The 27,223-nt window shown below is 38.3% G+C and overlaps 1 protein-coding gene across 3 annotated transcripts in view; it reads right to left on the reverse strand.

The window, feature by feature from the left end:
• The window catches only part of ncoa1 (nuclear receptor coactivator 1), a 69,615-nt gene extending 42,625 nt beyond the window's left edge, over positions 1 to 26,990 (reverse strand). Inside the window, exons 1-4 of one of the 3 annotated variants that reach the window (XM_053514749.1) lie at positions 26,155 to 26,989; positions 19,365 to 19,533; positions 12,254 to 12,359; positions 5,758 to 5,924 (exon numbers count right to left, since the gene is read on the reverse strand). In XM_053514749.1, coding sequence (XP_053370724.1) covers positions 5,758 to 5,924; positions 12,254 to 12,342 — 256 coding nt within the window. In that variant the 5' untranslated portion in view covers positions 12,343 to 12,359; positions 19,365 to 19,533; positions 26,155 to 26,989. Of the gene's footprint in view, positions 1 to 5,757; positions 5,925 to 12,253; positions 12,360 to 19,364; positions 19,534 to 26,154 lie in introns of all 3 variants that reach the window. The other 2 variants (XM_053514741.1, XM_053514758.1) reach the window with 2 other exon arrangements.
• Between the last annotated feature and the right edge of the window lie 233 nt (positions 26,991 to 27,223).

Genomic DNA, 27,223 nt, shown 5'->3' on the forward strand with positions numbered 1-27,223 from the left:
ACATTGAATGATTATTTGAAACTAAAGCGATTCGTGTGGATTCATTCCACGAGTCATTTTATCATACAAAGATCATTACGTTGTGCGCGGTCCACTTAGCTTCTGCGGATTCCAAAATTGACATTGTTACTGTTTTTTTTTATCACTGGAATGGAAGAGATGGAAAATTTCCTTATCATAACATGCCTTTTATTGTTTTTAATCACTCAATACACAACCCAAGATTTTTTATGCTATTTTACAAATGTAAAATACAAGTGGAATACTTTTATTTGGTTTATTTATTTATTTTATTTTTATAAAATCTAAACTTAAAACATTTTATAAAAATAGCAAAGAAAATTATTGCGTATAGAGCAGTGTTGAACGGAGTAATTGGATTACTTTTTTAACATACCGAGTAATCTAACACGTTAGGTCCGCCATTTAAGTACTCAGTTATTTTTCCAAAAATGTAATCCGTTATTCAGACAATTTGTGTAATCCGTGAGCCAGGCAGCAGTTATTCCCAATCCGTTATTGTGCGTTTGTGTAAAAGTAGTCCTACAAGCCCTGCTCCTGATAACCCGCCCCCCTCTGTTATTCCTGCTGTTTTACTCCTATCTCACCTATGCGGTTTGCCTGGACCGATGCGCAGAAAGATGGAAACCTAATCACAGGGCCAAAACACGCAGTGAATCATGATAAACGATACTTACGACCAACGCACAAAACCACGTAGGTGTGATAGGGGTATTTATTAGTAGTTAAGAGATTATGGGCCAAACTTCGCTGAGTGATGATAATGGAATAATTATAAAGGTATTGACTTAAACAACATGCATGAGGAATCACAAAGGATTTTTTTTTTATTTTCTGCAATGGAAAAGTACTCAAACTAGTTACTTTTATCAGAAAGTAACGCTCTAATGTAACTGGTTACTTTTTAAAGACAGTAATTTTGTAATGTAATTAGTTACTTTAAAAAGTAACAACCCACAACACTGGTGTAGGGTGATTTAAAAAAAATATAAAATGCATGTTATGATGAGAAAAATCCCAATTTCTTCCATTCCAGGGATTAAAAACGGTAACAATGTCAATTTTAGAATCTAGAATCCAGATGATTTGAAATTTACACGAATTTAAGAAGAGGCCTGAAGCACTGCAGATCATTAGTAAGGCCTCAGATATAAGAGGGTCTTTAACATGGGTAGGGGTTACTCTGAATGTACAGCGCATCACTTTTTCCACATTTTATGTCACAGCCTTATTCTAAAAATAAATTAAATATTTTTTTTCCCTTAGAATTCTACACACAACACCCCATAATGACAACATGAAAAAAGTTTAAGATTTTTGCAAATATATAAAAAAATAAATAAATTGAGAAAGCACATGTACATAAGTATTCACAGCCTTTGCAAAATTGAGCTCAGGCGCCTCCTGTTTCCCCTGATCATCCTTGAGATGTTTCTGCAGCTTAATTGGAGTCAACCTGTGGTAAATTCAGTTGATTGAACATGATTTGGAAAGACACACACCTGTCTATATAAGCCCCACAGTTTACAGTTCATGTCAGAGCAGAAACCAAGCATGAAGTCAAAGAGAGTCTGTAGATCTCCGAGACAGGATTGTCTCGGGGCACAAATCTGGGGAAGGTTACAGAAAAATTTCTGCTGCTTTGAAAATCCCAATGAGCACAGAGGGCTTAATCATCCATAAGTGGAAGAAGTTCAAAACCACCAGGACTCTTCCTAGAGCTAGCCGGCCATCTAAACTGAGTGATCAGGGGAAAAGGGCCTTAGTCAGGGAGGGGACAAAGAACTCGATGTCCTCTGTGGAGAGAGAAGAACCTTCCAAAAGGACAACCATCTCTGCAACATTCCACCAATCAGGCCTTTATGGCCAGAGAGTGTCATCTTTATTAATTTTTTTATTTTTAATACATTTGCAAAAATCTCAAGTAAACTTTTTTCATGTTGTCATTATGGAGTGTTGTGTGTAGCATTCTGAGAAAAAAAAATAATTTAATCCATTTTAGAATAAGGCTTTGACATAACAAAACGTGGATAAAGTGATGCGCTGTGAGTCCTTTCCGGATGCTTTTATATATGTGGGAACAGCTGATTCACACCTGGGGAGGGGTGAATTATTTGCATTGGCAGAGGCCCTGATTATACTGTATAAATATTTAGTACAACAAAGTTCCTCCGCGCTCTTGAAAACGTTATGCGTTATCTACATGACATCAAATATTCCCCATTTTAATATTGTAAAAATTTTTTGACTATTTAAACCATTAAACTATTTATTTTACAATTTTAACTATTATTATTCCATTTACTTCAACATAAATTGAAGAACAAGAACAATAAAACTTTTTTTTTTATATTATTGATTAAATGTGGGCTAAAAAAACTGTTGTCCTCAAAAATTTAACAGATGAGGACTCATGTCCATCAATCTGATATACAGTATACTGGAGAAACTCCCAGGTGGGAAGACACTGCTTTTTGTAGTTAACATTAACTTTAAAATAAACATCAACAGCCTCCACCAAAGAGTCTGGAATGCAGAGTACAGGATGCTGCGATATATTATACTGCAACAGTATTATACCAAAGATACCAGTTAGAAATACCTAAAATAATATACCTCCACTCTTTTAACAATTACAGAGACACCACAGCCAGTGACAGTTTTCAGAAATTCTTTCCGAGGTAAGGCTGCGTTGGGAGGCATACATGAGACATTGGCACTGCCTGGAGCTTAAATCTCTGAAATTGTTGGGGAAATTTTTTAAATAGACGCAATCTTTAATAACCGATTAAGGTTTTGAGTTGTTCATACTTGCATTCTCGCCTAAACAACTCTTTGTGACACAATAACAGTAATATTTCAAACATTTTGCAGGCCATTTTAGGAATAAAGAATAAACCCATTTTTAGAGTGTATTTTTGGGGTTATTCTAATGTTATATTCTGAAAGTCTATTTTTCCAGTTGTTTCTATATTTAAAGTTTGATGTCTTTAAATGTAATATTTTTTTTAAATAATAACAATAAACCAATACAAAAAGAGGCTATATAACAGTTCATTCTTTGTACAAATAAAATGGTTAGCTAGTGAACTTGATCTTCTGTCTAAACAACATTTAACCCATTTTTTAAAACTCATTATTGTACAATAAATGTCAATAGACCTGGTTCAGATTTTTCATGTTTGTTTTTTAAAGTACTCAGATGTGGAAATCACTTTTTTATGACTTAAGCTCTAATTATATTTGAAAACTGCGTTGAATGAAAATGTCACTTTGCGCCACCTGGCGCAATGACACGAAATGCCACTGATTTATTTTGGCTGCTGTCATTTTGCTGCGGCGGAAGCACAGGGGTAATAGACATCCATCTTGACTACCTACTGTATGTACTTAGAGACCTATGCTAAAACTTCCCAATCAAAAGCCTCATTCACCAATGCATTGTTTATTTGAACTAGTGGTATGCGTGGATCTGGTGACCAAGAATGACTAATTTGGACCTTTTAAAATATTAATTTAAATAAGAATTATGAAGCACTTGCAGACATCATATGAAATGAGAAAATCTCAAAGGGACAAGAAAATCACAGATGCTGCAGCATATTACTTTAAAGGTTGTGGTGGCCATGTTGTAAAAGAGATTTTAGAAACTAACTAACACTGAACATGTAAATATAAATTGTCTTTACGCAACTACATCTAGTGCCATTATTTGGTTTTAGTCTAAGTATATAAATATATGATCTATAAAAAAAATTTATCACAATGTCAAAAAAGTCTCAATGTGAATTTTATATTATGCAGTGAAGCTCTAAAAATGACATAAAAAAGTAAGTCTACAACACAGTGACTTTCTATAATGGAAGGGCTTTTGGGTTTTTAAACACCAAAGCAATTTCAAGATATTCATGTCGCGGAAAATTTAACTAAATTAATTTTCCTAGACTGAAATCTGAATGTTTAAATTAATAAGGGAAACATCAGATGAGATCCATATAGGAGTTGCCCAATCACAAAACGCCTTATGTGCGGCTGCAAAGCTGGTGATTTCTGTCTGAATAAATATAATTGATATTCTGCAAGAAAATAAAAATTTATGAAACAAAAACGTTAGTAATTTAAACTAACAACAATTTACAATCAGACATGGGTGTGTATGTGTTGTGCAAGTTATTCTTTATTTAAATGCCTTATTCATGCAGTTATGTCTGCCTCTGAGAGCAATGTAGACAGGAATATTTATTCAGACTAAATTATTAATTTCACCAAAACCAAGCGTAGGCATGAACACCACGAATGCGTAATTACAGAAACACTCTGGGAATTATTAGAGAGTAAACCCAATATACACCACCTCCGCGACGTTAAATTATCCGACTGACCCTAGTGGACAAATCCCACATGTGAAGCGCTAATGCCATGGTGGAGGATGCTGTATGGAGTTAATTATGTGCCAAAATTTAACAAACAAACACAATCTGCTTTGCAAAAAAAAAAAAACACTTTCTCACAAATGCAGCGTTTTGCAAACAAACACAATCCGATTTGCAAAAAAAAAAAATTTCTACTTTCTCACAAATGCACCCACCGTATTTTCTCACAAATGCACCCAACCTATTTTCTCACAAATGCAATGGAGCAACTTCCTCTTCCAAAACAGCAGATGGCTATCGGCCAATTTACTCTATTCTCCCGAGACCTCAAACAACGTGTTTATATGGTTTACCCTCATGTCCCAGAGAAATTTGAGTGGGGAACAGTTTTGAGGTGTCCATTATATATCCAGACAGCCAGGCATATTAATAATCCACTATCTTTAGAATGGGGCCCTGTAGGGGAATACAGTTATATCAAACCACAGCTGCATTTTAATTAACTATTGAAGGCTGAAAGAACTGCCATCATATTTAGCTTTTTATATCCATAACGGACGTATGCGACATGATGCATCAAAATCTTTTATAATTAGTGATCATATCTACATTTAAATAATCTTTAACAAAGTTATAAGGGGGAAAAAACTATAAATGAACAGTAAACATACTGAATTACAGACAAAATTCTATTACAAACCTGCTTGTAAAAAGTTTCATAAATTTCATGCAGTCTAATACAATGATTCTTGCATCTTACTGTATCTACACCTCGCGCTGGAACAGCTGTCTACAATGTATTATTATACTACAGACACAGATTATATAAATGTAAATATGATCACTAATTATAGTTAATAATTCAATAGTCAATTAAAATGCAACTGTGGTTTGATATAACTGTATCCCCCTACAGGGCTCTATCCTAAAGATAGTGGATTATTAATATGCCTGGCTGTCTGGATATATAATGGACACCTCAAAACTGTTCCCTACTCATATTCCTTTGGGACATAAGGGTAAACCATATAAACACGTTGTTTGAGGTCTCGGGGGAATAGAGTAAATTGACCGATAGCGCCATCTGCTGTTTTGGAAGAGGAAGTTGCTCCATTGCATTTGTGAGAAAATACGGTGGGTGCATTTGTGAGAAAATACGTTCGGCGCATTTGTGAGAAAGTCACATTTTTTTCTTTGCAAATCGGATTGTGTTTGTTTGCAAAACGCTGCATTTGTGAGAAAGTCGTTTTTTTCTTTGCAAAGCAGATTGTGTTTGTTTGTTAAATTTTGGCATATAATTAACTCCATAATGCTGCACTCCGTGCAATTACGATTTTAAAAGTGGAAATTGAGGTGAGCTTACCCTGCTCTTGCCGCTTAATCTGCTGGATCTGGTCAACCATGCTCTTGAGGATGTGGCATTTGTCTGGCTTCACACTGAGGCTCGCAAGATCACCCATGTTAGCCGACAGCAGCTCGGCCACCTCATCGATGTAGCGCCTCTCCAGTTCCCTGCGCCACTTCTCCCCGCTGCAGACCATAACACAAGACAAATCAGCTCCTTAATTTGTTCATTTATTTGTGAGAACACCATGAGAGATGGCAATACACCTAGGATGACAAACACACACACCTAACAGTATTTTGAAGCAGCAAATATAGCAGTGTAGCAAGTAGGTTTTGGGAATGTCTAAGGAAACCAGAGATCCCAAATAAGGCAGAATGGTGGAGAATTGTGTTCAGTAAACTTAGCCCAGTGCTACACACTAGCGGTATATATAATATATAAACATCAACCATCAGTTTTAGTTAGGCTGATTCCAAAATATTCCCGTAGAGTAGCTCTATGTTATGATGCTAAATTAGAGACATCTTGTCTGAACCTGAGATGCCTTAATTTTTAATTACCAGTTCTTCCTTATTGTTTTTCTGACACTTCACCTCAGTTTTTTTTCTCTGCAATTAAACTGATTATTTGCTCTGCCTCTTCCCACTTTCTTGCAGAGTATTCTGCTGTTCCATATAAGAGATGTAAAGTTAATTAAAGTTAACTAGAGATCTGACCCTCGCATTTAGAGTGTGTTCACTCATATGTGCTGAGGAAGTACAGACCCACTACTGACTAGAGCTGTTGATTCAATGGCTGATGATTTTTGCCCATTGTGATTAACATTTAACATTTCTAATGTTTACTGTCTGATTTGTCCAAGCCGCTACATTACAGGATTTAAAGTATTACAAATTACTGAAAGTATTTAATAAACACTGATGTCAATAAACACTGTTGATTTTAACATCTCAAATGTCATCTTTCATTCCTGCTTCAGACTCCAGTCCATTATGTGGTTGTACTGCATTAACTGCTCCAAAGTACATAAAACAAAAAGACACAAAAAGCATTTAATGTTTGTAAGTTTACCTAAATATTTAATACATTTTAAAACAAAAACTGACCGAAAGATTGAATTAACATAATCAAACTACAAATTATGCCTTAATTAAATTGCACAGCTCTACTATCAAGTGCTTGGGTACAACAGCACACTTTATGAATGTAGACTGGCACATGCCAGAAAATATTAGGAAGAAACCAATGTTTCTGTTATATCATGCTCGTTATTTTAAGTTTAAAAACAGCTGTCTATTCAGCTGTGTGTAGTTACACTTTGCACATTTTCACTTGTTTACATTAAACTGACATACTTCTATACTTAGGAGTTCGGCTTCTTAAAAAAAAAAAAAAAAAGCATGAGCAAGTAGAACTCAAGATGGAAAGCGTGTGGCTGCACTTCCAATTAACTACATGTTTGTTAAGAGAAATAGGCAATAAATTATAGCTGTACATGCGAGAAGCTTAAGTTGCAGCCAGGACAGAATAAAGAAATACTTATCAATAACTCGTCTTTGTCAGGCCAGAAAAACCTATAGCTATACAGTACAGTATATATATTAGGGCTGCATGATTCTTGACAAAATGTAAATCACGATTTTTCTCCATGGGAATTGAGATCACTATTTTCTCACACAACTCTCTCTGTTTTTTCTTCCAACAAAAAACATAAATGAAAAGAAAACAAAATGTTAAACATAAATGGAATATTAACAATAAATACATAAAAATATCTTAAGTAGCACTTATTCCTTTTGGTCACTCGGACAACTACAGAACTTTATCAGTGTGTTAGCTTATATTATTATTCCTATTATTATTATTTTATTAATTAGTCACTGTGCAATAGCTCGGTTCAACACGGCAGGTCTAATTAATTAATACTTTAAGTTATAGCCCAATTAGGGTCTCTGATCAGACAATAGTATACATTTTAGTACTTCGCATGTGTGTGAGAGACATTTAACATATGTTAAACGTTAAATTTTTTGGTGGTTCTCGTGGAAGCTCTCGGGCCCTGTGGAACCTCGCGGAATGTTGAGCGGTCACATATAGTGGTGTGAAAAACTATTTGCCCCCTTCCTGATTTCTTATTCTTTTGCATGTTTGTCACACAAAATGTTTTTGATCATCAAACACATTTACCTATTAGTCAAAGATAACCCAAGTAAACACAAAATGCAGTTTTTAAATGATGGTTTTTATTATTTAGGGAGAAAAAAAATCCAAACCTACATGGCCCTGTGTGAAAAAGTAATTGCCCCCTGAACCTAATAACTGGTTGGGCCACCCTTAGCAGCAATAACTGCAATCAAGCGTTTGTGATAACTTGCAAAGAGTCTTTTACAGCGCTCTGGAGGAATTTTGTCCCACTCATCTTTGCAGAACTGTTGTAATTCAGCTTTATTTGAGGGTTTTCTAGCATGAACCGCCTTTTTAAGGTCATGCCACAACATCTCAATAGGATTCAGGTCAGGACTTTGACTAGGCCACTCCAAAGTCTTCATTTTGTTTTTCTTCAGCCATTCAGAGGTGGATTTGCTGGTGTGTTTTGGGTCATTGTCCTGCTGCAGCACCCAAGATCGCTTCAGCTTGAGTTGATAAAACAGATGGCCGGACATTCTCCTTCAGGATTTTTTGGTAGACAGTAGAATTTATGGTTCCATCTATCACAGCAAGCCTTCCAGGTCCTGAAGCAGCAAAACAACCCCAGACCATCACACTACCACCACCATATTTTACTGTTGGTATGATGTTCTTTTTCTGAAATGCTGTGTTACTTTTACGCCAGATGTAACGGGACACGCACCTTCCAAAAAGTTAAACTTTTGTCTCGTCGGTCCACAAGGTATTTTCCCAAAAGTCTTGGCAATCATTGAGATGTTTTTTAGCAAAATTGAGACGAGCCTTAATGTTCTTTTTACTTAAAAGTGGTTTGCGCCTTGGAAATCTGTTATGCAGGCCGTTTTTGCCCAGTCTCTTTCTTTCAGACCTTAATTGAGGCAAATGAGGCCTGCAGTTCTTTAGATGTTGTCCTGGGGTCTTTTTTGGCCCCTCGGATAAGTTGTCTCTGCGCTCTTGGGGTAATTTTGGTCGGCCGGCCACTCCTGGAAAGGTTCACCACTGTTCCATGTTTTTGCCATTTGTGGATAATGGCTCTCACTGTGGTTCGCTGGAGTCCCAAAGCTTTAGAAATGGATTTATAACCTTTACAAGACTGATAGATCTCAATTACTTTTGTTCTCATTTGTTCCTGAATTTCTTTGGATCTTGGCATGATGTCTAGCTTTTGAGGTGCTTTTGGTCTACTTCTCTGTGTCAGGTAGCTCCTATTTAAGTGATTTCTTGATTGAAACAGGTGTGGCAGTAATTAGGCCTGGGGGTGACTACAGAAATTGAACTCAGGTGTGATAAACCACAGTTTTCACACAGAAAATAAATAGATAAATCACTTTTTCACACAGGGCCATGTAGGTTTTCTCCCTAAATAATAAAAACCATAATTTAAAAACTGCATTTTGTGTTCAATTATGTTATCTTTGACTAATAGTTAACGGTTTTTGATGAGCAGAAACATTTAAGTGTGACAAACATGCAAAAGAATAAGAAATCAGGAAGGGGGCAAATAGTTTTTCACACCACTGTAGCCTAACATAGCGTCTCACTGCGAGTCAAAGATATGGATGTAACTTTGACACACACGCATTGAGCGGACACATAAAGCATCAAAAGAAGTCAATCAGAAACAGGTTTTCAGGATGTAAAAAAAAAAAAACCCTTATAATTGGCTGGAATTTAGCAAGCAGAGCGCAGGAAATAAAATTTGAGAACAACACAGGTGTGAGTTTGATGGAGTAAGTGAGCGTTAAAGAGAACAAAAATAAAATCAGGGTGCAAAACCTTTTTTGCATGAAAATAACAACACTATTTCAACTGCTGATTACTGGTTAGCATGTTTAGCTCCACCTCCTTGTTACACGTCATGTTAGTGACAGCGGAACGCTGTAAATGCGGAAGAGAGATGAGAAGTGATTGACTTGTATAACTCAATCATTTGCTAATCTTTGGCCTGATTGGTAATTTAATAGTGATTTGTGTTACACTGTTGGAGCGCAACCAGTGATCTTGACTGATACAGCAAGTCAAGGAAATAAGTGAACTTGTGAATGCAGCCTGATCTGAATGCAATTTCGCTTTGATATAAAAGTATTATGACATACAAGCACGCTTCTGAAATACACATACACACACAGTCAAGCCTAAAATTATTCATACCCCTGGCAAATTGTGACTTAAAGTTACTTTTTGTTCAACCATCAAGTTTTTTTTGACTGGAAATGAGACAGGCGTCTCCCAAAAGATATTAAGACAATGTACAAGAGGCATCATTGTGAAAAAAAATATTTCTTAGCTTACATTTATTTACATTTGGACAAAAAGTGTCATGTCCAAAATTATTCATACCCTTCTTAATAATAAAAAGAAATGCCTTTATTGGCTATTACAGCAATCAACCGCTTCCAATAATTGCTGACCAGCTTTCTGCATGCCTCTACCGGTATTTTTGCCCATTCATCTTTAGCAACGAGCTCCAACTCTTTGAGTTTGGAAGGTCTCCTTGCCATCGCCCTGATCTTTAGCTCCCACAGATTCTTAATTGGATTTAAGGCAGGACTCTGGCTGGGCCACTGCAAAACGTTGATGTTTTTGTCTGCTAACCATTTCTTCACCACTTTTGCTGTGTGTTTTGGACCGTTGCTGAAATGTCCACTGTTGCCCAAGGAATGTCTTATATTAATTATTTTTATATGAAAATTTCTGGGTTTGGAACAAATCATTGGCATTTCCATTATTTCTTATGGGAAAAATTCGCTTTGATATACAAGTGTTTTGGATTGCTTCTGGAATTAATTATGCTTATATATATACATATATATATATATATATATATATATATATATATATATATGTCCTTTTTCATGTTCCATAGCAAATTCAAGCCTTTTTGTGACAGTTTTCATATGGCCACACAGATGTTTAATCCTAATCCTGTGAGTTTTCATCACATTGTGTCCTTATGGAAATGCTCTTATTTTCACTATTAAACTATGTCCAACTTTACCTGGTGTTTACAAAGTTGAGTGTTCAGCAATATTCTGTTAGGTTTTGATAATGTGTTGTGGAGTTCTTAACCCAGTCCCAGTAATTTTAAATCTCCTTAGTTGTTTTGTTATTTAATGCAGCCCGATGATTTGACCCTTCTAAAATGGCAACAATTTTTCCCAGGCAGCATAGAAGTGCGTGTGTATACGGCACATGTTTTCTATATGTGTATAACTTGATAAAATTTTACCAGGGGACCAGAAGAAAGCTTATCTAAGGTAACTGAGTATATGTATTTGAATATAGATAACTCACTCTGTGTGCGTGTGTGTATTAGGGCTGGAACAGAATATTCGAATATTCAAATATTCGTTTGGAGGGATGGCATTCGATTTTTCATTTTGGGATTCGAATATTCGGAAAAAGAAGAAAAACAAAATTACCCTGCGACACCGATCCCTGCAAAACAGTTCTCATTTGCGCTTAAATCACTAGCCCTTGCGGCAAACTTGTGTCATGCAAACTCGGTCCGCGACTGGCACTAGGACCCAGAAATAATACGGTCGCGAACCAGGAAGCATAAAAGGCACATCGTTCTGCCATTGAGTTTGCCCATGTTGCTTTTGACGCTTTCGCAGGGTGTGTGTTAATAGGACACAGGTTAAATTGTGTTTATCCCTTGCTCCCTATTGGTTCTTAACACAATTACTACAAAGGGCTAACCGCTAAAGCTACATATTCTGGTCTACTCAGGTTAGTTCATGACAACTTGCCTGTATCCATATTACACAAAAATGCGAAGAAAAAAATGCAGACCCTTGCGTCCGCAGCAGTTGGTTGAACAGTTCTCGACATAAAAATGCAACAGACAGACACACACACAGAGATTCCTGCCTTTATTAGAGATAAGAATATATTTAGCCCCCTCCCACCGAAGCTTCGAATATTCGATGTTGATCACTACCGAATACTCAAAGCTCAAAAAATGGTATTCGGACCAGCCCGTGTGTGTGCGCGTGCATGTGTATGTGTGTATATATGTATGTATGTATGTATGTATGTATGTGTATCCCTGTAGAAAGAGCAGGAGCTAAGAAAGTAGGTCAGTGCATTGCCAAGGTTGCACGCAGGCGCAGTGTGTTGATCAGGTGTTGCTGTAGAAACAGGAGGTTTCATCAATCTCACCAAGACCTTGTGAAAACACAGACTCACCGAGATATCCTCATACCTTACACATTATCTAAAAAATTATTCCAGTAATTCCACAAAAATGTATCTTATACTGCCAAATCTGATACCATAAACAAATCCTTGTTGACACTCAACTCTTACTGGCAGACTTACACATTGAGCCATTTAGACCTACCTCGGACCAGAGGTGTCACAAGGAGAGCCTTTCCTTTTGCGTGACTCTGGGGTGAGGGGATCGAGGGCACTCTCTCCTGAGGCACTCATTTTGAGCTCATGCAAAGCTGTAGGAGAGAAAAAAAAAAAAGGTTTAGCATGTAATCCTATACTGACAAATCAACATCAGCTAAAGAGGAGGGTTTTAATGATTACACCCTATGAACATTCCTAAAATTGAAGCTAATGAAATGATCATGAGTAAAGTCCAAATTATTTATATAAAAAAAAATACCTAAAAGAAGATCAATTATTACATGGTTGTGTTTTTGGGGGACTTGCTTATTGGGGACACAAGCAAGCAGAGAATTAAAATTAGACACTACATACAGCCTGAGGATTCACCAGTGCTTTCCAGCCTCCAAACAATGTATGTGAAACCTGTTCTCATCATGCTAGTGTGTGCAATGATAAAGAAGAGAAGAAGAAACACCATCCATGAAGCACTTCGCCACTCATACTCGACATCACTCTTTGGTACAGGTGAAGATGGGACATTCTATTAAAAGTCCATAATTCATGTCAGACTACAAATTAGCAGAAAGGATTTTGATCAAACTTATAAAGCATCTCAACATGCCAAAATCACATTATGTTCTCAGTCAAAAACATGAACATATTTAGATACAAAGAAAATAAGTGGATGGAGAGTTCGGAGAAGAGTTTGGCTCGGTCTGAAAGAGACTCCATTAAGTTTGTTTGAGATGTAAATGTGTATGAATCAAAATGATAAGACTGTCCCTGATGAGCAAGCCGGGGACGACGGCAACAGTGACTAGGAAAAACTACCTGATTTGGTAATAGGAAAAAACCTTGTCATCATCAGTACCAAGCTCCCTGACCACTCACTCTACAGGAAGTGGTGCTAAAGCCTGGAGCAGAGACTGGAGAAACAACCCCCACTAGCCGATCTAGGACTGGAGGAGGAGCAACGACGGCCAATAGGACACTCGAGTTGGGGACACTGCGACTACCTGTTTCTGTTCATTGCACACACATACACCAGTCTCAAAACACGTGCATTAATGAAAAGTGTCTGCGCTGTGCTCACAGTTGATCAACATGCACTCAAGACTTTGTCAATGTTTCCTTACTACAGGTGGTGCTCCAAACTATTCCCACACACTGGCATCCCTTGTGTTGAGAGTGATTTTTATTGCTAAATTTGTTTAGAAATAATAATTAAGGCGTATATGTGCTGCTCAGTAAAAATGTAGCTTTTTGGAACAGAATCGGGTTTTATTTGCCAAGTATGTTGACACACACATGGAATTTGGTTTGGCTGTTTGATGCTCTCTGTACAGACTAACATAAAAACACTGTACAAAATTACTGTACAGACTAATTACACAACATTCAGTTTAACTTTACAGATGAAAGGCAGGGATCCTAAGTATGTGTAGTAAAGTTTACATAAAGTGATTAGAGAGTGTTGTGCCAGGGCTGCCATCGGCAGTGCCAGCATCAGTATTTTTTGTTCAATTTTAAGTTAAACTTATACTTGTAGTCTTTTTGTTTTATTTAAATGTGCCCTTGGTTTTTAAGTGAGAAAACTAATATAAGGAATAAACTACATTTAATTACTTAGTCAATTTTATTTAATTAATCTTAGTATAAAATATACTTGCAGTGCAATAAAAAAAAGCAAATTACAAAAACCACAGCAATGATTATAAAGCCATTCTGATCAATTGCTTTAACACTTTAATCTAGCTGTGCAAAGTGCATTCAAATCCAACCCCCCTTCTACAGCAGGTTCCATTATGATAGCATTTAAACACCAGGATTGAAACACATCTAGTCGTGAAGAGATTTCTACAAGTCTTTGAACTAACTCTGTAGAACACGTGCCATGCCCCTGCATGCTTCCCAACCAACTAACAGCAACCACAGGAGCTCTTCAAACCCAAATTATACATTAGGACAGCACACAATCTACAGTTAAATGAGCCACGACAACACAAGAGAAATAAAATCTGAAAGGGGGCTGTTCTCACAAGCACTCACTTGTGTTAGAAAGCTGACCGCACTGACCTCAGGAAAGGTGAGCACTGGTTAATAAATCACTTTGGCAGTGTGGGTTGAGAAACCTGGGATCTCTATCCTGTGGGGCTCTCAGGTAATCTCTCCTAACCAGCACAGAGAGAATGTGTACTGAGAGAGTGTTAACTGTGTAGCCCTGCCAATGCAATAGTACTTGCTCAACTCTGGGTTGAAGAGATTCCAGAGTTTTTGAGAAGAAATTCCAAGTTATACTGTCAAGGAGATCGGAAAATACGGAGTTACCATTTCTGGGGTGGAAAAGTAGATGTAGAAGAGGAGGATAGGTAGGGTGAGGGAGACAGAGTGTGAGTGAATTTGCATTTCCCTGTTGGAACTGTGCGCCACAATCTGTGCAGGGAGAGAGAAAATGCACGCTGCTCTTCCAGATAAGATGAGAGCTTAGGATTATGTGGAACATTTCAAGAGGTTTTACAGTAAAGGATAAAAGGTCAGTGGCTAGTGCAGCGTTTCCCACACATAGTCTACTCAGGAGATACATTGGCCCGACCCTTTTAAAAAAGCTGTCTGGGAAAGCAATGCTTTCTCCAATTGATTAACTAGTAGCAGATACTACACTGCTCTCGTACTAGCGGAATAAACAGGTGCATGAGGTACCGCAAGAGCAACAGGCAATAAATACAGCAGATGCCAGCTGTGGTATAAATAAGAAGGACGTACTAACTGTCGCACATTGCTCTGCAGGGACATACAGTTTTGCATAGCGAACTACTCTTCTTTATAAAACTCAGGAAAATTAATAACCCCTAAAAAACTCAAGCATCTCGGATCTGAGAGGCAACAAAGCAATGCTCAATATGACCAATTAAAAAAAATAAATTGGAAATTATTTTTTGTATAAAAATTGCTTATACGGAAGTCCTGCTGGTTAATGTAGATGGAGGAGGCATCAGACATCGCATTTGCGTTTTCTGATGTGTCATGTAAAGTTATCAGTACTTTTAAAATGTGTACATTTTACTGCTACTGGATTATGGAAATGACATTGAAATAACGTAAAGTACACAAAATGTGCCTATTATTATCATTATTATTATTATTATTATTATTGTTATCATCATTAACTGGAACAATCAAAAACAACCATAAAAACATGTGATGTTATAAAACTATACTATTTCTTTGCTTATGTGACCAATTTTTAAACAATAGTTGGTTAAAATGAAATAATTCAGTTCATTTTAAAAACTAAGTTAAAAAAATATTTTACAGGGAGGTTAATGGTTCTGTTAGTGTGCTTAGTTAGCAACTATGGTTGATCCGTGCAGGAGCTTATGTTCATCATCGATATTCAAAATCGAGCTAGCACTGCACATGTTTATAATCTTACTTTTCATAATTAGCTAAAGTTGCATGAAAAGTATATTTATTACACCTGTGTATTACTAATACACGGGCATCAATGTATCTGTAATTATGTGATAATTCCCAACTATGACTCTGGGCATTAAGGCCAAACATCTGTGCACAGGAGCTAGTTCCAGAAGCCTTGTGCTTTGTTCAGATGCAGTTTTGATTGGCAACTCTCCTGAACGCTTTCCACTTTTGAATAATCTCTCAATGTAGAAAAATAAACTCCAAATTTATTTGAAAATTGTTGTATAACCCTTCCCAGGTTGATGTGCTCACATCATGTTTTTTTTTTTTTTGTGCAAATATGTTTGGCGAGTTTTCTTCTTTTTGCCTCCATCTGATAATCAGTCTCACTTTTATTTACATATGTATACATCTTATATCTTACTTATATATGGATATACCTTGTGTGGCGATGGAAATCACCAATCACCTCCCGATATGATATCACGCTTCTTGGGTGCTGATTCGATTACAACTGTAATTCTATAAGTATCACAATATTATAAATATCCTGATTCGACTTACACCCAATTTTATTACAATTTAAGGACTTTTAAAAAAGTTTAACAATTAAATAAATGTACACCTTCCTTATAACTATTTTTTTCACTTGTGAAGTAAGTTGAAAAGCGCAGCACTTCAACTTACTTTAACTACAAAAGTTTAACATTTAACTGAGCAGCATGTATCTCTGTTATCCGCTATAATTGGTAATAATTTAAACTTAGCAAATAATTTACTTCTACCACACGGGATAAAGTGTAAATAGTTTACTTGTAGGATTATAAAGACCTCTCAAATCACAAAACTCAAAAACGAGCGGACGAGTTGTTTTTACATTTTTATTAATGGTTTGTAGAAACCCATTTAAAATTAAATCTCTAACATAATAAAGTGCACAAAAACATAAAAGGGTGAGATTCCAAACCTGCTGTAACTATGCAATGATTCCCCACACATAAAGTATATTGTATATTCCCAGCATACAACATATAGCATAAGAAGCATAAAATATTACTATTATTATTATTATTGGTCACAGAATCAATCAAAAACAACCATAAACACAAAGGACTTATGAATCTGTGCTACTTCTTTGAGCCATCAACTTTGATTCCTTTTTTTTTTCTCAGCCATGTTTGTTTAGTTGCTTAAAATTAAATAAAATTCAGTTCATCATATTGCCTATGTTGTGCTGAAAAAAAAGATGTCACTCAATATTGCACAACCCTCACCCATATACCTGACCCATATAGATTTATTAAAACATAGTAATCCAAAAGAAATGGCTAAAAATCCTCTGGTTTTTAAGGGCTACATGCTCAGAAAAACAGAGCCCTGCTTGTACACCAAAGAGAGCTCTTTTTTTTTTTTTTACTTCGCCCTACTGGACCTAAAATGTTTCACCTTACTGTAACATCATGTGATCTTCCATGTAAATTCCAGCCATACCTAACACCCATATTAATTCAGTATAGACAGTGAGGTACCTAAGAGTACAGTAAACCTCAAGTCAAACAACAATTCTATAATTCCCACACGCATGCTCCATGTTGGAAGTTCAAATTCTGTAGTGGTTGAATGCAGTATTCAAATCTTAAAAAGAGCAAAACACCCAGCCACCACAACCTTAAAACTTTTATGGGTCATTTTAAAAATATTTTATTTAGCCTTATTTACAATATGTAAATATTCAGTCAAACAAGTGGCAAAGGGAAAGATTTCCTTAACCAAAAATATTTATTGCACTCAAGTATTAAAAAAAAAAAAAAAAAAAAAGACTGTCTACATAGGACTTTCAACTCACTTGTGAAGGTTGCTTCCCCCCCCCCATTTTAGAAACATTAAAATAACTGAACATAAATGCTGTTGAGCATAAATAGAATGTTGACCAGGGCTGCACGATACATCGTTACAGCATTAACAGTGCGATGTGCGCACGCACAATTGTCACCTTCGCAGGAGATGTGATGCAGGGCAGTGTTTCCCCTCACAGTGTATGCTTGGGCAGGCCGCCCAAGTAAGTTCGCACACCCCTTTTTAAAAATCTGTTCATCTGCCTTTGATTAATAAACCAGAATAAACAGGTAAGAACGGCAACACAAGTGCGATGTAGTGAGAGGCAGTAAATGCAGCGGGTGCCAGCTGCCGTCAAAAGACTTAGAAGAGCATACTAACTGTCGGATGTGCCCTGCAGCCAAAAACACAGGGAACAGACTGGATTAACCCTTAAAACTAAAGCAGTGCGAATCCGTGCGCGTATACGGAAGTCCTGTTGGTGTGTGAGCGGAGGAAGCTTTAGACCTCACACTGTGCATTTGGTTTTCTGATACATTATGTAGAACCAAAGCTATCATTATATGAGCTTATCATACCATGTTTGTATGTTTTACTCCATAAAAACACGTGATCTTATAAATCTGTTATTTATTTGCCTAAGCGATAATAGAATATTGCTATTAGAATATTTATATTTAATTTATATATTAGCTTCCCCATAACTGGATCGTTTCTAGATGCCAGACTGCACTTCTTCATTTAAAAATAAGCTTCCTTATTTTAGGGTAAGAAGCAACATTCCTTCTTAATATCATAACATTCCTCTTTGATTTGAATTGATAGTGTACAATGTAAGTTTGTGTAAATAACCCAAAATAAGGCAAAAAGTAAAAAAATATATTTTCTGGGTTCTTATTATACTTTGTTATATTTATTTTCTATGAAGATGCCTATAAAATCATTTAAATTATTCAAGAATTTTAGTTATTATTTTTTTAGCTATTAAAGACATCTGATGAATTATGTTAAAATAAGTTTATTAGCTATAAGTGACCGACTCGGGCTGGTCTAAAATCCCTTAGATGCTATCTAGATGGTAATTTATTAATAATTAGATTACGGCTCACTATTATTATATTAATCACTTATGACCTAACCTAGAACCATGACCATAGAACGTGTGCCAAAACACTCAGTTATACTGTACAACTCATTCCTGCAACTCCAGCCAAGCATTGATCCAACTCCCTCTTTATGATGCACTCTCTTTATAGTACTTTTTCTATTTAAATAAATATGCTTATTTTTTATATTTTTAAACTCAACTTTCCACTCATCATAAAATAACTCCATTCCCAGTTATATTTAACAATTTAACAATAAATAGAAATTTTAAACTAATTATATTAAGAATTTTTGTTATTAAGTTTTGCTATTGTATTGTATTTGTGTTGTTTTGCATATTATTTCTCCATAGCTCACGTATCTATTAACCAGTACACCACAAGAGAATGCACTTGCAATTCAAGCAGTGTTTTTTTAATGCTATTGTTTTTATTTTATTATTGCTACTATTATTATTATTTGTTCAATTAGTTTGTCTTCAACTGTTTGAATTAAATTTAGCCTGAGGAAAAAAATGTGCATCTTGTATCATTCATCATTTTATCTCTTGGCACAAAGGATACACATCTCACTGCTGCCTCACCAGTATCTGCAGTTTTAACCTTAACAACATACATGCTCCAACCCTTAAACTGGATATCATTACCTTGACAAATTTACAGCTCATAAAGATTGGTGGATATTAAAACATCTAAAGAACTAACTTCAGCGCTCAGAAGTTGTGTCACTGCCTGACAGCATTGGTAACTCACATGCTCATGGAGGGAAAGAGCGTTGTCTGTGGTCCACGGCGCTGGCCTGGTGTGATGGTAACAGGCGAACAGGGAGGTGAATAGGAGAGGGCTACAGTGCCATGCCCTTGCTGTCATGCAGCGCCATCCCACTGGGGCTGGTGGGGAACAATGGCACACTCAACACAACCTGCCAAAGAAACAAAGAAAGGGTTTATACTATATGACATCGTGCTGAACAAAATGGCAGAAAAGATAAAGAAGGATTGGATCCTTCATGAATCCATTTTAAACAAAATAGTCCTTAACACTGCATCGCTAATTAGACTATAAATAATTACAAATCTTGATTACACTGTGTATATTAAAGCTAAATACACAAACACAGACTTGCACAAGCATGTATGTGTGTTTATACCACAACTGGGCTTCTGTATCTTAATGAAAAGAAAACATGCATTTCATGGATGTTGTTTTAATATGAAACCTAAATGGATGTTGTATTCCAAATGAAAAAAAAAAAAACATTATTATTTTTTAAATATACAGGTCACATTTTTTCATGCATCTTAGTCAGAAGTCAATTCATTCCAAGTTATTTCCCAAAACAAGCGAGCAGATTGCTTTTGCAGCGAGTGGTGACTTACTGTATCTGCACTCTCACATCAATTATATTGCAATCATGGACATCAGCAAGCCGATAGCAGTGTCTCCGAGGGTGTTACGCCGCCCTCTAACGGTGTGTGAGCAGCAGTGTAAAAAAGAAATAACCTTAACTTTGTATTGATTATTTATAATCTTTGCTCTACATGTCTACATGTCTCTCTCCACATACAGTACACTCTCAGCCATTGTACCATGTTTGTGCTGATTTTTTTTTTAAACTGAAAGAGCTGTTTTTGATTATTTTGGGCGATTTCTTTTCAGCTGAATCCCTGGTAACTACTGTAAAGGAATGCTAAAGGAAGAACATTTTTACCTTAAAGGATTAACCTCCCCTACATACATACGGTATATTACTTGATTCTGGTTTACTATACATTTTTTTTTCAGACTGATCTCACCAGTCTCTGATACACTATACCATGACACAGGTATTACAGGTGTAATCATACATTACCCACTACCCATGGCAGCAGGAAATCAGTAAAAAGGCTGATAATTCAGACTGAAATATTGAAAGGCAATTCCACTGACTTTTAGTAGCAACAGATCAAAAATGTGTGGATCTAAGAGTGTTATTTCATAATGATGTACTACCTTTTTAAAATATGACCGATATGGACTCATCATATAATTAAATTTATATATAATGGGCATGGGCCCATCTTATCAGGTCTGTCAGTTTCAGCTAACTACTTTTTTTTTTTTTATCTCCTTGTCAGATTGGAAAAGCCTTGAAAATGGGTAAGGAATGCCTTACATAATGTAACAAACTTAAGTGGGTTAAAAAAAAAAAAAAAGGTCCTGTGTTCTTCAAAAATGCATTTCCACAAAGGGGTGTTAAGGAAACATTTGGAAAAAAGTGTGAAATAGAAATGCAGTAAATGTAATTCAGCTAGAATAGAAACTTTAACATACACTTTTAAGGACCTGCAAGTCTTAGTTTGTTTAAAAAGGAGTACAAGAAGGGAGCTTTAAAACAAAGCCGCTCAAAAATTAACTAAACCGAAGGAAAGTGTAAACTTCACTACAGAAATGTTCATATTGCTGTTAGATCATCTCTCCTTTCCATCCTAACAAAAGATAACAAAATAACTAGTTTTATATATAATGACTTATTTTTTGCTCAGTTATGTAATGTATAGTTGGTTAACATGACACACACATACATATATACACACATGTTCTGTCACTCGATACTGCACAGTGCTGAACCCTATACATTTATTAAAACATAGTAATGCAAAGAGTGGCTAAAAATGTGCCAACTCTGGTGAAACACTTGCATGCTGATTCAATTAAAAATGTGATTCTGCAAGTATTACAAACGCATAAATTCCCCAGATGTATAAAGTAAGGGGGATATACAAATATTCGAGTCACGAATTTTCGCAGATAAGAATGGACCATAGATCTACAAACATTCGTAGATGGAAACAAATCGCGGAAGTAGATGTACAAAAAAAAAAAAAAAAAAAAAAAAAGACACTGCAGTGCACCAGAAACCGATATTTATAATACATTTTATATACAATATTTTCAGTGTGTGAGTGAATGTATAAAATGTCTAAATGTATAAAGTCGGTATATTATACATGTGGGGGGGGGAGAGATAAGTCGGCCTCACTTGTTTTTCATGAATTGGTCCGGGAGCACGGTGATAGAAAATGTCTGTCCTGTAAAGCCAGATAGAGAAAAATCATAGAGTTCATGGTCCAATACAGCTCTTAGACATAATGAAGTCCGTTCAAGTGCGCAGTAAACACCATGTAGCGTTGTCCCTCCCCTGATGTTTTTCCGTGCTGCCTTTAAACAAGGTCAGCTGACCTCACCGCAGTTGTGCGAGAGTGTAATGTGGAACCAAAACACTAAACCTGTGCATTAGGTTTTTTTATGCTTTACATTGTATATTTGTGTCAAAGGTATACAAGGCTCACTTCATCATATTTACAAACAAATCCGACTTACAAACAAACTCCTAGAGCAAAGGAACTTGTTTGTAAGTCAGGGACTTACTAGAATTTTTTTTCTCTGATTTTGTTATAAATTTAAATTTTTAATGATTAATTAAATGAAGCCACATCCTTACACTTTTCTCATTTAAAAAACAAGTGCAGCATTTAAACAACACAAACTTACTTTAAATACAGGAGTTCAAAACTTGTAGGATTACAATAAAACTCACAGAAACTCTTTCTGCCTCAAATCTCAACTTAACAGCGAGCGTGCAAGTTAATCAGCTTCTGATGCACACAATTTTCAACTCATTTCTACTTACAGTTCTGCAACCTGTCTAAGCCTGTGTAATGAGTGAGTTTGAGTTTGAAGAAAAAGGCAGATTGGAGGCTTTTAACGCAGGTGATTTTCGATAATGGCATAAAAATGCATTTCTGTTTCGCCACACAAAAGAATCGAGATTAATAACTGAATCATCAACTCTACACCAATCAATCACACAATTAAAACTAAAACACTAATTATTGCCAAAAATAAAAAGTCTGAATACCTGAAAAAAAAAAACAGTTTTATGTCTGGAAGGCAGCATTTGATAGAATTTTTTTAGACAACTTCTAAAATATTCTTTTTGTAAAGGCTGTAACAGTCCTCAGCAGAACCATTTTTAGGACAAACACACGTGTGTAAAGACTAGTTTGAGTTTGAAAGCAACATAAACAGTAGCTGTAGTTTAGGAGTGCAAAGGCCATCAGATAGCTCACCAGAGGCACAGCGAGCATGTACACACATGTTCCTCTACACTAGAACTTCTCCAACACAGTTGAACCTTGTTATATTCCTGCACCCAGAAAAAAATAATGTGAACCAACTCAAAAACAATAATATTGACTTGGACCCGTCCTGTTGAAAAAAAACTTCAAAAATAATAAGCAGTATTAGTAAAATAAATAAAATTACAGCATGCATTTAAAAAGCGTATTGTTTATTTTAAACACTTGGCTGAGGGAATCTGTAAAGTTTATTTTACAGCAACAAGCAAAAAACCCTGGACCTGAAGCCATACAACTGAAAAATAATCAGAAATCTTTTCAAAGTTACTGTCTTTGCCTCTACGACAGCTACATCTCCTGCATGTTTTTGTGACAGCTATGCCTCCTGCACTTCAGTGACTTATATGGCTCCAAGTCAAACAAGGAGATAATTAATAAAAAGTATTAACAGTGCAAACAACTGTCAAAATGACTTTGCAATCGAAGAAGTTAAAACAAAGTACTTTTAAAAAAGAAATAATTATATACACACTGTGCAAAAGAAGTAACTTAAATAACATGCATAGTATAATATATTATAATGTGGAATATTTGATTTGCATCATGTGGTTGGTTTTATACTCCATTAACACTTTACCCAAGTAAACATGAAGTCTGATCTCATCACACTCAGTACCGAGTAGCAGCTAGCCAGCTAGTTTAAATAATGTTAGCTTTAAATAAAAAAAAAAAAACTTTTAAATTCCCCTTAATATGTCCTTTACAGCCATTAAACCCACCAAGGTCAACAGCATAATGCAGAAAAATAAAATAAAAATGCCAGAATTTATACTACTATTATAGGCAGGAGTACATTTTACTGAAATTATATAAAATCACTGAAGTGAAGTGTGTTTTGTTAACTTAGCTTTTTTTAAACAAAACGCTGCAAGACTTAACTGATGGAGAGAGACAGAGGGGTTAAATGTAAACCCCTACCCACCAAAAACAGTGATGGGTTCACAAGACAAACCAGCATGCGCTCTCTCTCGCTCTCAAAACATTGATTTCTGCAATATTTTAGATGATTTGGGGGCATCGGGATACTGCTATCAATGTGTGGGATAGCGATATAAGAAATGGAATAAAAGAAGGCTTTGCCTTTGGGGTCACCTTCGTCACCCCAAATATTACCAAACGCTCACATTCTTTAGTTGTAAAGTGAACCTTTCAGTTCTCCATTCACCAAAAAAATGAGCGCATTCATGCAGAACACTGTTCCTGAGTTTGTTCTTTTTTTCTTACCAGAGCTGTCAGAAGTGATACAGATTGGAGCAGGAACGAGAGACGGAAAGAGTCATCTTACAGAGACTCTTTTTTACAGAGAGTAAATTATTATTTCACTATGTGCATACATTGGATGATATTGGGTTAAAATAAAAAGAAGAAATAAAATATTCCTGTAGTGTAGGCAGGACAGGGTGTCTCGCTGGCAAAGCGGTCCACCATGCATGTAATATTACTGGGGAAACACAGTTGCCACACGTCCCAAGCGGGTCTGCGGTCGCCACAGGTCCCAAGCGGGTCTGCGGTCGCCACACGTCCCAAGCGGGTCTGCGGTCGCCACAGGTCCCAAGTGGGTCTGCGGTCGCCACACGGGTCTGCGGTCGCCACAGGTCCCAAGCGGGTCTGCGGTCGCCACAGGTCCCAAGCGGGTCTGCGGTCGCCACAGGTCCCAAGCGGGTCTGCGGTCGCCACAGGTCCCAAGCGGGTCTGCGGTCGCCACAGGTCCCAAGCGGGTCTGCGGTCGCCACAGGTCCCAAGCGGGTCTGCGGTCGCCACACGGGTCCGCGGTCGCCACAGGTCCCAAGCGGGTCTGCGGTCGCCACAGGTCCCAAGCGGGTCTGCGGTCGCCACAGGTCCCAAGCGGGTCTGCGGTCGCCACAGGTCCCAAGCGGGTCTGCGGTCGCCACAGGTCCCAAGCGGGTCTGCGGTCGCCACAGGTCCCAAGCGGGTCTGCGGTCGCCACACGTCCCAAACGGGTCTGGGGTCGCCACACGGGTCTGCGGTCGCCACAGGTCCCAAGCGGGTCTGCGGTCGCCACAGGTCCCAAGCGGGTCTGCGGTCGCCACAGGTCCCAAGCGGGTCTGCGGTCGCCACACGTCCCAAGCGGGTCTGCGTTCGCCACACGTCCCAAGCGGGTCTGCGTTCGCCACACGTCCCAAGCGGGTCTGCGTTCGCCACACGTCCCAAGCGGGTCTGCGGTCGCCACAGGGGTCTGCGGTCGCCACAGGGGTCTGCGGTCGCCACAGGGGTCTGCGGTCGCCACACGGGTCTGCGGTCGCCACAGGTCCCAAACGGGTCTGCGGTCGCCACACGTCCCAAGCGGGTCTGCGGTCGCCACACGTCCCAAGCGGGTCTGCGGTCGCCACAGCTCCCAAACGGGTCTGCGGTCGCCACACGTCCCAAGCGGGTCTGCGGTCGCCACACGTCCCAAGCGGGTCTGCGGTCGCCACAGCTCCCAAACGGGTCTGCGGTCGCCACAGCTCCCAAACGGGTCTGCGGTCGCCACACCTCCCAAACGGGTCTGCGGTCGCCACAGCTCCCAAACGGGTCTGCGGTCGCCACAGCTCCCAAACGGGTCTGCGGTCGCCACACGTCCCAAACGGGTCTGCGGTCGCCACACGTCCCAAACGGGTCTGCGGTCGCCACACGTCCCAAACGGGTCTGCGGTCACCACACGGGTCTGCGGTCGCCACAGGTCCCAAACGGGTCTGCGGTCGCCACAGGTCCCAAACGGGTCTGCGGTCGCCACACGTCCCAAACGGGTCTGCGGTCGCCACACGTCCCAAACGGGTCTGCGGTCGCCACACGGGTCTGCGGTCGCCACAGGTCCCAAACGGGTCTGCGGTCGCCACAGGTCCCAAACGGGTCTGCGGTCGCCACACGTCCCAAACGGGTCTGCGGTCGCCACACGTCCCAAACGGCTCTGTGATATCTCCTACACATCTCTATGCCCCCCCACATCTCCAAAATCAAGACACACTATAATAGGTTTGTTCATGTGCGCGTGAGCGGCTGTTTCCGGGTCACTCGATCACAATACAGCAGTGACATTATACTACTGGTTTAACTGGAACTGCTGGTTACTTGTTTTGAAACCACATTCTTTTTAACCCCCCCTCCACCACCACACACACACTCTCACAGTTTGACAGGCGTGTGCTCCATGTCAGCAGCTCTAACATACAGTTTAGTCCAGAGGTGGGTGTTATGTAACACTACACACTGTGTGCATGGAGTGACAGCAGGAGTGTGTGCTAAGAAAAGGGTTTGCTAGCCTGAGGTGTGCGTGTGTTTACTAAAAGCAAATCCATCACATGACCCCGACCCCTTTTTGCTCGCTCTCTCTCTCTCACACACACACTCTCACTCACTCCTACCTGCTCAGATGGAGATCAGTCCTGCATTCAGTCCGATGCAAATGTTTTGGGTCCGTGCGCGCACTCCACTTGTAATGTTTTGAGTTTTTTTTTATCATCCACGCGCTGCTAATTAATCCGACACCGCGCGCGTGAATGCTGTAAATCCGTCAAACTGTGATTGTTTGTTTGTTTTGCACGAGTCGCAGGCTACAAGCACGCTTTCTGCCTGAACGGTTGTGTGTGCTGGTTGAAGACTAACCAAGCTAACGAAGTTAGCCGAGAGCTATTTTGAAATATCCAGCAAGCAACTCGTCTTCGGTTACAGTAAAAACCGGAAGTGGGGATAAATCCTGCGCTTAGAAACGTCGCTGCATCCTCTGCCGTGACTCGCGTGAATGCTGTCAGTCCGAGCAACGCGTTATTCGCGTGTTTAATCCTCGCTAAGATCGCTCTCTCTCTCTCTATGCACCGCCATTTTCACCATTAAGCTACACAAACAAATAGCGAACCCGCTCACGTCACCTACATGATGCGTTCACCCCCACACTGATCTCCATATCATGGTGCGCCATAGTCAACTGCTCCCCTGGCTTTATGGATCTGATCATCCGCGCAGGTCTTTCACGTCACGGCGACTCGAAAGATTCCAGGCGGTGCGTGTGCACGAGATCCACCGGACTGGATCTTCCATGAAGCGCGTTCACGACCCAAAACCAATATATATGTATATAAAACCCCCGTGTTGTATGTAAGTAAACATGGCTGCAGTGGTCGTATCCTGGGGCAGACTTTATTGCACTTTATTACTTACCGCATTGGGGTTTAATTTTCTGCTCTAATAATACCAGCAATTCTGTGTTATTACTACATGATAAAACGGATGTGATGGCACATATGCAAACCGGAAGTGGCCGTAAAAGCCAAGTACTGTATGATTGACAGACGAGAGAAGTCTTATTTAAATTATCATATAAATATTATTCTGTCAAATTGTTTATTTCTTTATGATTAAAAAGGATATCAACACTACAGCAAAACTCAAAACACAGAAATTAAAGCTGTACAATCAGGCAAATAAATCTGCAAT

Source organism: Clarias gariepinus, chromosome 2, assembly GCF_024256425.1.
Source record: "Clarias gariepinus isolate MV-2021 ecotype Netherlands chromosome 2, CGAR_prim_01v2, whole genome shotgun sequence".
Taxonomy (NCBI): Eukaryota; Metazoa; Chordata; class Actinopteri; order Siluriformes; family Clariidae; genus Clarias; species Clarias gariepinus.